Raw genomic sequence first — 12,473 nt, 5'->3', positions numbered from 1 at the left:
GCTCTTCCATATTGTGACTCTGTAGTACATTTGTGCTGTGGTAAACAATATGCATCCAATACATGAGCAGTATGTAGGTAAGGTACTGTAAACAGCTCAAAGAAAAGACTTGATTTGTAGGTCACTGTGGGATATTTTGGTATTTGACCATCAATTGACTTCACCAGCCTTTTTCAGTAATCCTCATGATAATTCAACCTGTGGGGGAATACTTAAAATCTGCTTCTTTGAGTATTTGCAGTGCTTCACATACTTTGGCATAATGCAGTGTAAAAACACTGCAGGCCTTTTCTTTTAATGTGTTTTAACATTTTATTGTGTAATCTCCCTGGAGAAAACATGCCAAGTCCAAATCAAACTTTGGCTCTGGGTGGCACATCTGTTTGCCATTGTATTAATGGAATGCAATGCATATGGCAGGAGACCCACAGTGTATTACTTTTACTACAGCAATAATTGGTATTAATTGATGCTGGCAAGGGTTCTTTAGTTGAGGAGATCTAAAAGCAAGAGCTGAAAAAGACAGTATTTACAGAATACAGTACAATAAATTGTTAAACTATAAACTAAGAAGGAAAATCAATACTACAAATGATGGAGTAATTCAAGTTTATACACAGGCTTTAGGCAACTCCCAAGGGACCATAATACCACAATCCACAATAAGAAAACCTGCAATTTGCCAACTGCATTCACTCAAAATAGCTAACTATAAAAAGTAATATTGCAGCTTTCAACAAAATTATTAAACATGAATCTGAAACTAACATTAAGTTGCCTTTACACACAAGACTTTCTAATATATATTACAGTAAACCATAAAAAGCTTTTTACCATCCTTTAATCCAAACAAAACATATATATAGTGAGGTGATGATGCTCTTTTAGATGCCAGTGAGAGATCATATAGTCTGTGGCCTTTTATCATTAAATAACCTTGTCAAAATATGTCTCATGGCTTCAGAAGGTGTCTTACCTTTATGTAATGGCCTCTTCTGTTTGTACTATCCACCAAACATTTTTAATTATTTTTTTATTTTTTTTGCACCCTTAATATTAGTCACATCAGTTTGCAGCAATAGCTTATGAATGAAGTCCTTGTTATATAATATATCAAATATATTCTAAGGAAAATATCCTCCCAATAGTTTTTATTATCCCAAAAGATCTCATATAATTGCGTACTGGTAAATTGATTTCTAGGGTATATAGTTAATAAATGTATTACTCCAGAGATAACAGTAGCTGTAAGGCATTTTTCTTAAATCCTTTCTCTCATATTTCATTTTAGAGTTTGGCCACATTCCTGGAAATAAGCTTGTTAATAGTAAACACCATATTGCATATATACTACAATCTTGAAAATGTTCACAAATAGGCTTTCTAGTAAACATTTCATCAATGTCATTTATTTGCATGTGGACAGTTTTACAAACCTACCAATTTAATGTTTTCTTCAGTTTGTTGTTAATACCCTGAGAGGTCTCTTTAAACAGTCTTAACGTTTTTTAAGCTTCAGAAACTCTTATGAATAACTGTAGAAGTTATATTCATTTTGCAAATACATGCCATAAAAACACATTCATCAAGTATAAAAAAGAAAAGACACAAAACAATTATATCGTTTATTGCACAAATCAAGAAATCAGACACATAGTTCAATATAAACTATCAGGAATGTAAATATTATTAACTAATGGTAATTACCTTAAAAGCCATGTCAACGTCGACTCCGTGCATGCCCCAACAATATGGCTGTGTTTGATGAATCGTCAACCAAGGCACCATTTTGGTAATTTATGCCTGTTTGTTGCTAACAAAAACACACCATTTCCTGTCAGTGTGGGTTTCCCATGGAGGGCGATCGCAGTAGAGCGTCTGTAAACTAATCACGCTGCTTCAAATGAAATCCACATGCAGAACATTGACATACTTGACTTTGGCCTGAGGGCATTGGGCAGGACCATTTTGCAAACCTGTCACCTTGGGGTCAGATGGTTGTGACATCACGAGGCTTGTGTTTCCCTATCCTGCCCATATGCCAGTCGAGTGTGAGCAATTGGAATTGAAGCTGGGGCTGAAAGCCCCCCCCCCCACACACACACACACACACACACACACACACACACACACACACACACACACACACACACACACACACACACACACACACACACACACACACACACACACACACACACACACCCTTCCCGGTACTCACTAGCACGGTTCTTATTGTGGCTTAATTTAAATACGAGTTAGTGGATTATATTTCATTTTGGCCTTGTGAGAGGAAGAAAAACAGTTCAGCTGATGATTTTCTGGTTAGAAGTCAAGCAGTGTGGCCTACAGATTTTGGCAAACCATTAAGACTTGGGAGGCAGAAAACCAGATGCTGTGAGATGTTATCTCAAGATTCAAAATATTTGGTTCACAGCATGACTCTTACATCAGGGATTGAAGTCCTTTATAGGTTAAGCAGTTGGATAACAAGAAGAAAAGTTAAACACATTGCACACTAATATAGATTATCTTTTCATAAACATCCTTGCAATTTATTGTTGTTTAGGGAGCAGTTAAAAGATGCTATTAATGCTGTATCTGTTGGTGCAAAGACCCAATCTTAAGGAATAAGAGCTGACTCCTTACCACAATGAGTTTGTGCTGGACATTAAAATAAATTAAGAGAGGAGTCCATCTTAGGTATATGTTGTTTTGTGGGCGATCCGAGTTGGGAGCAGATGTAGTGAGACAAAATGAGAGGAGACAGGGCATGAAAGTCTGGAAGCATTTAGTTCGGTCTAGCCCGGGCCCGTGGAATGACAGGGAACACGGCTTCGCTTTGACACAGGTAGAGAGCATCTGCTTTTTCTCAACTCTTTGGAAGAGTATTGTAAAGGGTTTTTAAGCCTTTAGGAGTCGCTTCTTGGACTCCACATAAATGTAGTCTTCTCACATGAGGCTACCACCACAGACTTAATGGGGCCTGTTCCTGTTTGGGCCTGCCAATGCTATCAAGTTGATGGAGTGAAATGGAGCATGTGGCAGCTTTTTCCCCTCTTACGGGAGAGTGATGGATTGGGTGCTGTAGCCCACTTCCACTAACGGGGAGCTAATAGTCATTTATTTCAACTCTGGCTAACATAAAAACCTAAAGCTGCCGATGTTTTTTCCTTCTCTAGACATCGGTGTATTTTCCACCAGAGATTTAATTGTACTCACACTGTCCTGTTTGTTTGCACGTACTGTACCTATCACTTGATAGCCTACCATCAGTTTCTACTTGTTTATTGTCAGCAGGGCCACGGGTCCACAGATGCTGAAAAAAATCCATTAGGTGAAACAGTTTCCATTTCACAATTTTTACTGGGCGTGTCAAAAATATTGTTGTTGGCTGTATCTATTCACTTCAGCTTCATTTCAACATTTCCATGCCACAACATGGAGGGAGTTATATCAGGCGTGCAAATACTTTTAATTCTTTCAGTGGTTTAAATAACAAAAGGTTTTAGAGGAAGCGCTGTATTTCACATCAATGCCCTGCATTATGCGTTTGGTGTTCAGCAGGGGATATTACTGGTGCCACTATCTCTTGTTATCTACCATGTCTTGTCTCTTCAATTCTCCGGGTGACTTTTTTCCTCTGAGGGATGCATTTTCCACATGGTACCATCCATGGACTTGACAGAGCTACAAAAACAGAAGACACTGTGGAAGAAGGAATGTCAGTGGGGACACATTGGGCTCTTTACATAAATACCAAAAAAGTTCAATATCACCTTGATTAAAGAAAGTGCATGCTTCTTCAGGTAATTGCTTGCATTAAAAAATGTATATATACATATATATATATATATTAGTAAACACAAATGCAAAGACATTCCACTTCCCAGAGCTTTTCCATACTTCCATCCTTGCAAGCTGTGGCAGGCTGGTTGCTATGACATTAGAAAAGCAGCTGTGTAACATTGAGCAGGAAGACAGAGTTAGACTTGGATGCCCTGTGTCAAAGGTTACTACTTTATAAGTTTTCACCTGGCCTGCTGTTTGTATTTTTCAAGGTCTGTCATCAAGAGTCAGCTTTATTCGGCTGTGTCTATGGTTATTCTTCATTTTCCTCCATATGTGGTGTGGTACTGCTTTGCTGTTTAAGTTCAATGCGGTCATGGGAAAAACTCTCAGTGGAATGTTTCGTCAGATGGATAAACTTGACTGTTTTGTCATTTCATTTTTACTTATGGTTACTTGTTGTACCTTCTCTGAGTGGTGTTGACTTTAAAAGGAAACTGTGTGGAAGACACTGTGTATGTCTACTCAACATGTTTATTTAACTGTTACAAAATGGCAAACTCGTATTCAGGCATGGAGTGCAGAACATGCTGTTTGGTTTTAGCCAATCAAAAGTTTGCTGCAGCTTTAGCAGCTGCTGACAGTCTGTCAAAAACTGCACAGACAGGAAATTATTTCCACATCGTACAATCAACTGCAACCTGGGATGAATAATATGATAAAAATCAACTTGTCACATCTAAAAGCCATCATTTTACTGTGTATTAGTATAAAACAAGATTGAATTTGCATGCATTAGTTAAATTAATCAGATGATTTCTCTATTTCAAAGCTTCTTGTAAGACTAGTGGGTAAAGTTAGTCATAGAGGGCGTGAGATGAGTTGAACATATGAATGTTCAGGAAACCACACACTGTTCCTGTGTGTGGTTTCAAGTCTGGGTGGGTATTTTGACCTGATGGATAAAAGATCTATGAGTCTTGACATTCCTCTGCCCCCATCACACCGCTTTTAGCAGCTGTTCCCATGTTGACAACATGTGTTGTTTTGACTTCTGTCTCTGAAACCTCCCCGCAAAAGAAGACCATGAACAGAAAAGCCTGAATGCTCTATGACACAGTATCTTCCTCTTTTTCTCATTCAAACTTGTATTCTCTTCACCAGAGGATGTGGTGATACTGATGAAGCAATAACACACACCATCACAGTTAAGCTTCTTGCATGATTTTGAATTCAGACAAATACGACTTTGCAAGAGTATTGTTGTCCATATAGAGCAGACACGTTTGTTCAAAGACACTGTATCTTACAACCTTGACAACATGTTGTTCAAGGTATAATTCTACACTCTCTTCCCCTCTACACTTGCAAGTTCGTTCTTGCTCCGGATCAGCACTGAGCTCCTTTGAAGACTACGTAGCGACAGTTACCATATGCTCGGTATTACCACCCTTGCATTGTGAGCGTGCTGCAATGTGATTGGAATTTGACCTTGGCGCTGACACTTTAAGATGTGGTCTCATTTAGAACCAATAAATATAGCAAAATACAATGCTTTATTTAGTAATTAGTTATTTATTTTTGAAATAATACTGCCTTCTTTTCAATATACAGGTATGTGGATAACTTATCTGTTGTCCTAGGAGCAGATTTAATCCACGATCATTATATTGTCATTGTACATCATCATAGTGGCTAAGAAACAAACTGAAATGGAAAAATAAAGCAGCATGTCAACAACAATGTTAAATACAAATTAGTTCACCTGGAAAAAATGACATTTGACAAAATACACATATTAGAATTTTTAATATTTTTCAGCCCCAACATGAACCAGTTTTTAAAACACTAATTTCTGCTTTATAACCACTTTATGGCGTAATTATAGTTCTTACAAGATTAAATGTTGTCATGCGCTGATTGAGGCCATTGTGATCAGTGATCAAACAAATGCACATTTCTGTACAAAATAGTTGATGTGAGCCAGGTGGTTAGTTGGTTTTGTGGGATTCACTTTCTCTCTGTGAGGTACTAATCAGTATTAGCTCATGTCATTTCCATTTTGGCTGAGTGACAGATATTTAAGGTACAGTCAAGTTTCTCCTGGATACCTAACGGTTTCCATGTGTCCTATTAGCTTACCTGTTGTGAGGAAAGCAGTGGGTGGGGTCATCTTGAGGTTGCTGCCTGCCAGTCCAAGACAAAGACATTAGTGCACAAACAAATAATAATGTCAGTCTGATTATCTGGTTACAATTTATCTGTAAGAAATCTGTCTGTATGATTTCACATTTTGCTAACTTAATCAAAATCAGACATCTGTTTTCAAAACTTTCTGGTTTATGGTTTTGTAGCACGAATAAAAGTCATGAATTAGCTGGCAACGGTTTTAGCACTCCATTATGTGATTTGATCCAGAACTGTGAAACTCGTATCAAATCAGTGAGGGTGCCACTAACAGCCACTAAGTATAATAATTGAGAGCTGCCTGTTCTTTACATTTGGTTTTGAATATCAATGATATCTTTCTCTGCAGAACTTTTGTCCTGCATGGGGAAAAAAAAACCTTGTTTCATAATAGCTGTTTTACTTGGCTGATTTTCAACTGCCAAATCCAAAGCGGTTGAGTCATTCCATTTTATAGTAATCCACTTTATGCCCAGATGAACCTCAGCGGATTATACTAGATTTAACCCACCTAATCATGTGAAATTAATTGCTGGGACAACATGGGAGGGCAAATCTGTCTCAAGAGTGTTTCATTTCCCGTGTGACCTATTGATTGATGTGCTTTTCTCAGGGAGCTGCTCCTCTCTTTCATGTTAAGGTGACCCTAAGAGCTTTTCCTTGTATTCATAACACTCTCACACCTCAACACATCTGAATAATACCAGAGCACTGATTTAATATATATAGAAGTTCAGATAAAGTGGTATTTTATCAGTACAAGGCACCAAATGCCATCACAATAATTAATTATTAACCAACTTTACTTCAAAGACATGCAAACAAATGCAGGGATCAATATTTCTTTAGGTAAAAGCAAGCAGCAAGACGGTAATGTGTCACAGATGTAGTATTGGTTGAGTAATAAGTAGAAGAGTCCTACCTGAGTGGGTGCTGGTGAGTGAACTAACCCAGCTGTAGATCAGTGAAGCAGAGGTCCCCGAGTCCTTGCCCTCCTCCTGCTCGCAGAGGTGAAGCTGTCCTCTGGTCCCACGCGCTGTGCCAGCTCTCTCTGCTCTGTGTTACCAACCCTGATTAACTAATGGCTGACAGATGAGGTTGGCAGGGTAGCAGGAGGAGCACATCTTTTCTCCCACCGTTAAAATGCCGATACAGTTCAGCTGGGGGAACGTAGCCCGTATGGCTGCGATTTCCTTTCTTCCTCCCTTTTTTTTCTTTTTTTTTTCCCCTCCTGCTCTTACAGCAGTAAGGAGGGGCTAGCCCCCCTCCCCACTCCCCCCTCCAACATGTTTGCCTGTCTCTGCTCTTGTCTGAGGTAGAGGGAGTTCTGTTATCATTTTTGAGTGAGTGTGCAGCGGGTATGTGAATCTGCCATGCTCAGGACTAGTCACTCAAGCTCTGGCCTCGGCTTTGATGTCCTCCGTCAGCTGAGCCAGCCCTGTGTTTAAAATGCCTCGGTAATTACAATGGTATGATGCGTGTGTGTGCAGTGTCAACTACTACCCGCACAACACTTTAGAAGAAAAGGCAGGAGGTCGCTTTGTTTGAAGTCCTCAAAGCGACACTCAAACCTCAATATCAGGGTTTTTTTTAAACAGGGAAATCTGCCTTTTAGCTCCTGTAAACTGGAGGAAAGACATAAATCCTCATTTGCAGATTCCATAGGTCATCAGCTGTGGTATGATCAGCACCACAAAAAAACACTTATGCAATACTCTGAGATCATAATTAGAGGACAATGCAATATTATGTTCATTATCTGGACTGGAAAATATGCTAAGACAAACTGTAACTCTCCTTGTCTTGTGTATTTGATTCCAGCACCCCATTTTTTGAGTGTCTTTGTATAGGGGCGCTCACTCGTCAAGCAGAAATAGTCTCCCTAATTGCTGTCTGGCCTCACGGGGACCGAAGTCTCTACAGCATTTTCATCCGTGATCGTAGGCAAAGGCCTTTTTCGGAGCTTTCATCGGAATGTCTGGTTTTTATTCACCATGTTTTTTTTCTCTCCTTCTTCTTCGTTGTCTAGCTTTCCTGAAGTATTTCTAGGTTGCGTATTGGTACCAGATGATATGTCACACGTGCATCTATGTTTTGCTCTTCTTTCCTCAGCCGTTCACAGCAGCTCTAAAAGTAATTCCTCTGTTTACAGGTTAAATAGTTGGCTGCATTCCATCAGCGTGTGAGTGTTTGACAAAGGTTTTGGGCAAATCCACTTTGGTTGTTTAGTTAAATTTGTTTGTAGTGTCCAGTTGGCCATGAAATGCTATGGGGAAGGTTTTGAGTATATTGCGTGCTCTTCCACTGAGGTCTAAATACTGTATATGTAGGACTAAAGGAGACATTTTGTTCTACACCAATGTTTATGCTCTTTAGTCTGCTGCTATTGTCTTGTTTTTAAAGGGTCGGTTCATCCAAAATACAAAAACAAGATCATATATTGTATATGGATGAGTTTTCTGGATAATTCAATTTTGTTGCATTGAAATTAGAATAAAAAATATCAACAGCAAAGGGTCTTTTCAGAAACAGTGATGTGGTTCATCCTTCAATAGTTTGCAGTGGAAAAGTTTTATAATGTATGAAGTACCTCTTTTGTGATAAAATGTGATGAAAGAATATCCATTTACAAATGTAAATAAGAAAAAGGTCAAATGAAAATTAAGTGGTGGTTTAGATCGTGAAATATTAGCTCGAACTTGAAATAGTGTCTAATTTTATAGTATTTCCACTTTTGTGACCTCGAGAGTGAGCATTATTGTATAGAGATATTACTGGACTTTGTGAATATTTGCTAATAAATTCATTTTTTTCTCCACCCTCCACCCATCCCCCTCCTCTCACTCTTCCCTCTCCAGTGTTCAGTTAACTGTGGTCGGGGGACCAAGCAGCGGGAGATTGCCTGTGTTTATCAGAACCTAACCAAAATAGAGGAGGAACACTGCAGTCATTTGCCTCGACCGCGGACACAGAAGGCCTGTCGGGCTCGAGGATGTCCCAGTTGGAAAGCCAACAGGTGGAGGGAGGTATGGTTTTGCTTCTCGCTATCTCCTCTGGCTCAGATAATAGCCCAAGCCTCTGTGGGACCAAACTATCACTGACTGCAGCTAGCAGCTGAGACACAAACACAAATGCAGCCAAAAGCTTCCCAGAGGTTGCAAATGTACACACAGAGCACTTGCCCAATCACCGCTCAGTTTATCTTTATTCAAGAGTAATGTGCCATTTCCTCAAGTGTAAACTAAACACCATGGGCTGGATTTGCACAAGTGTTTATGTAGTTCATTTGACATTGATATTTCAGGTTTAACATATTCAGACCAACTGTTAAAATCCTTTTGTAATCTCCAGTTTTGTGCAGAGGAAGCTCTTCTTTTTTTTAAAGCTTTTTTTCAGACCACACACTGACCACATACATACATAATAAGCTATCTGAATGAAATGTGATAAACACAGAGATCCAGAGGTGCAGCTGATGCAGCCAAGCTTGGCCTCCCATGCACTCAAACAGGGTGATAAGAATTACACATATCCTGAACCGCAGCAGCTTTTTGGATTAACTAGTAACTGGTAACTCCTACACAGGCAGGGGGAAGTTTGTTCACAGGTAAGTAGATTCATAGAAACATACGGATTATTCTTGCACTGCAGTATGTCTTTTCTGACACTCTTTGGCTAACCACAATCTTCAGTATAAAAGCCTAAAATGTAAAAGTAAAATCCCCAATGATCCATGAAGACCCATGTTTGCCTCCCGCCACTCTCCACTCTCTTGAGGGTGTCCTCCTCCCCTCTCACTTTTTCTCTCTCTGGTGTCTGGAAGCAATCTTCTTCCTCCACATACCACCAGCAACCATGAAATCCTCAACTAGAGCATAAAGACATGTTTTATATCTTAATATCCATGCATGTGACAACTTTGAAACCTCAGCACCCAACATTTGAGTTATTCCACAGCTACCCAGCCCTCTCACTCACCTCTGACTGGGGGTGTAATGGGCAACATGTTAGAGAAGCTGGGTCGGATGGGGGCTGCCCAGAGAAGTTTAGTGGTGTCCAAGGACAGGAGAATTATTCTCTTCTTATTATTTCTAACACTGTGCCCACACATTTTCAGTGTAAATATTTGAAGTGCAGTTAAAAGGTTGCATGATCCAAATTATAATACTTTTATTTTTATTTTTTAAAGAAATTATCTTTCGCTTGTTTAGAATTGAGTTTTAGTTTCAGCTTCATGTTTCTGGATATGTCTTTGAATTATTTGCTGTCACCCTGGTAGAATAGATTTTAACATTTGTTTTGTACAGCATTGAAAATGCATTTTAGAAAATCATCAGCAACAGTGTTTGGAGTCTTTCAATGTATTTTTTATTTTTTTTTTTTTAATGTTGTGAGCAGCACAAGTGAAGTTCCATTTACCTCCACTGTCCAAAAAAAAAAATCTGCAAGGCGAGATACCCTTAAAAGTAAATAGTAATCCTAAAAAGAATTATACGTTGTTTTCATGAATACACAGTCAGGCTTTGTTAGCTGCAGTTCCATTTTGATGCTTAGTACCTTTAAAAAAAAAAAAAAAACATCTTTTGATTTGAAGATCACATTTCCTATGGAGATTGTTGTTCTTATTCCAAACTCATGGACTTGACCGTTTACATCCAACCACACAGTCTGCAATGATAACTTACAATTGCAGCGTGAAAATAACTGCATAAACAGAACATCTGATATTCCCTACTTTCTGTATAATGCACAGGACTGTCTGACATAGATGAGACCTGGCACTGTTCTCTTAGGTCTAGAGGGTTTACGGAGAAATCAGCCTTATCAGCTCAAGCCTTACAGACCGCTTCCTCTGTATGCAGGTATGCCTCTCAAACCACATCAAAGAGATGTTGGAGATAGACCTTTGTGTGATCCCAGATATAAGTCTCACAGAGAGGCAACAAACCAGCTTTGGATTTATTACGTGCATTGTAAAGAAGCATTAAAGCAGCAGATCTCGACACGACAGACCAAATAAATATTTTAAAACATTGTCTCTGAAACTTTTGACAGATGAAATAACAGAGTTTTCCTCTTGCAAAAGACAACTTGAGTTTATCAGCAAAAAAATGCACCATTACTACTCAGTGCCTGGTCAGTAGCTCATGTTGGCTGATGTTCAAATAGAAGATACATTTTCTCAATAACTATTTTTTTTCACTGAAATGGGATCACACATATTCAAAAGGTTTTTCTAACCATGTCTATTATCATGGTGCTGTATGAACAAAGATGTGTTTTGGTCGCATCAGATTTTTCTAGTTGCAGTACTGTGATTGACCACTGGGGTAGATTTGCAGCAAATGCTACAGCCATGCGTTATAGAGGCTCTCAGTTAGGTTCCCTAATGATCATATCTATGATATTAAAGAAAATCTTGGAAAATGAAGGGAAGTTTAATGTGCTATTATCCTGTAATTGTCCATTGTGGCCACAGTGGCTGCTGTTTCAGTTGGATAATCCAGGTTAGCCACTGCTAACAGTTGTTAGCATACCGACAATACATTACATGGTATTTGACACAACTGCTAATAAAAAGTAACACTAAAACTTTCACTTTTGTTACGGACAGCCATCTTGCATTTTGAGTTCATGCTTGGTGAGAAGCTTCTGACTTAATGAGTCAGAAGTCTGACTTCAATTAAAAAATGGGTCAGATTCCAAAAACGCTGCATCCTCCAATTCCTATAATGTAACTGAGTCTCTTCTTCTATTAGACCCACTTGTTTTAAACACTACCCTTCAGGTACCACAAACTTTATATTAACAATGTAATGTCTTCAGACCCATGCTAATATAACTCCAATTACATAATCGGGGTTATTTACTTTGAATAGATACAGAGGACAACTGTTTTCACAAGACAAGTTAATTGAGTTTCATGTGTAAAATCAGTGGCGTGTCCCTTTAAGGTCAGCTCTGCGACCGAACTGAAGTTGGAGTGCCATGAAGTACTGATGCTCATACTGTATTTTATGTTTGTTTCTATGTACAGTAAAGTAAGAGAAACATACAAACAAACGTGGCATAAACACGTCACCATTAAGTTTCTTTTTGCCTTTTTTTCTCAAGCGGATGTGTGTTCTGTTTGTGTTTTACTAGTGTTCGGTGACCTGTGGAGTCGGAGTTCAGAACCGAGATGTTTACTGCAGGTTAAAAGGTACCGGACGAGTCGGAGAGGCTCTGTGTGATGCTCACACGCGTCCTACTGTTGTCCGGCCGTGCCAAACTGCAGAATGCACAAAGTACACTTGGGTTGCAGGTGAATGGGAAGAGGTAAGTAGAGACGCTTGTTCATTCTGTCTTCCTATCCATGGTTCCCCATTTTCTGTGCTCAGTCTTCCAGTGTGAAACAGATGGACAAATGTTTAAACATGTTATTAAGGTTTTTATTGGCTGAGATTTCCTCTTTCCCTTGCTCTCTCTCCGCACCATTAAATGGACGACCTGCAGGG

At 39.1% G+C, this 12,473-nt stretch overlaps 1 protein-coding gene and 1 long non-coding RNA gene across 2 annotated transcripts in view; one reads left to right on the top strand and one right to left on the bottom strand.

The window, feature by feature from the left end:
- The window catches only part of LOC138619062 (A disintegrin and metalloproteinase with thrombospondin motifs 20), an 82,656-nt gene that overhangs the window by 61,675 nt on the left and 8,508 nt on the right, over positions 1-12,473 (top strand). The window contains exons 29-30 of the mRNA XM_069695273.1: positions 8,835-9,002; positions 12,121-12,294. Of these exons, the coding sequence (XP_069551374.1) occupies positions 8,835-9,002; positions 12,121-12,294 (342 nt within the window). The remainder of the gene's footprint in view (positions 1-8,834; positions 9,003-12,120; positions 12,295-12,473) is intronic.
- LOC138619065 (uncharacterized) lies at positions 2,996-6,975 on the bottom strand. The gene is made up of 3 exons (XR_011310780.1): positions 6,899-6,975; positions 5,932-5,976; positions 2,996-3,708 (listed from the first exon to the last, which is right to left on the bottom strand). It is a non-coding gene; the product is annotated as an uncharacterized lncRNA (long non-coding RNA).

The sequence above is a fragment of the Brachyistius frenatus genome, unplaced genomic scaffold (assembly GCF_029030835.1).
Source record: "Brachyistius frenatus isolate BFR_SWC_R1_liver_20210118 unplaced genomic scaffold, ASM2903083v1 Contig_19, whole genome shotgun sequence".
Taxonomy (NCBI): domain Eukaryota; kingdom Metazoa; phylum Chordata; class Actinopteri; family Embiotocidae; genus Brachyistius; species Brachyistius frenatus.
The sequence above is the reverse complement of the archived record's forward strand: the minus strand, read 5'-3'. Positions and strand labels throughout refer to the sequence as shown.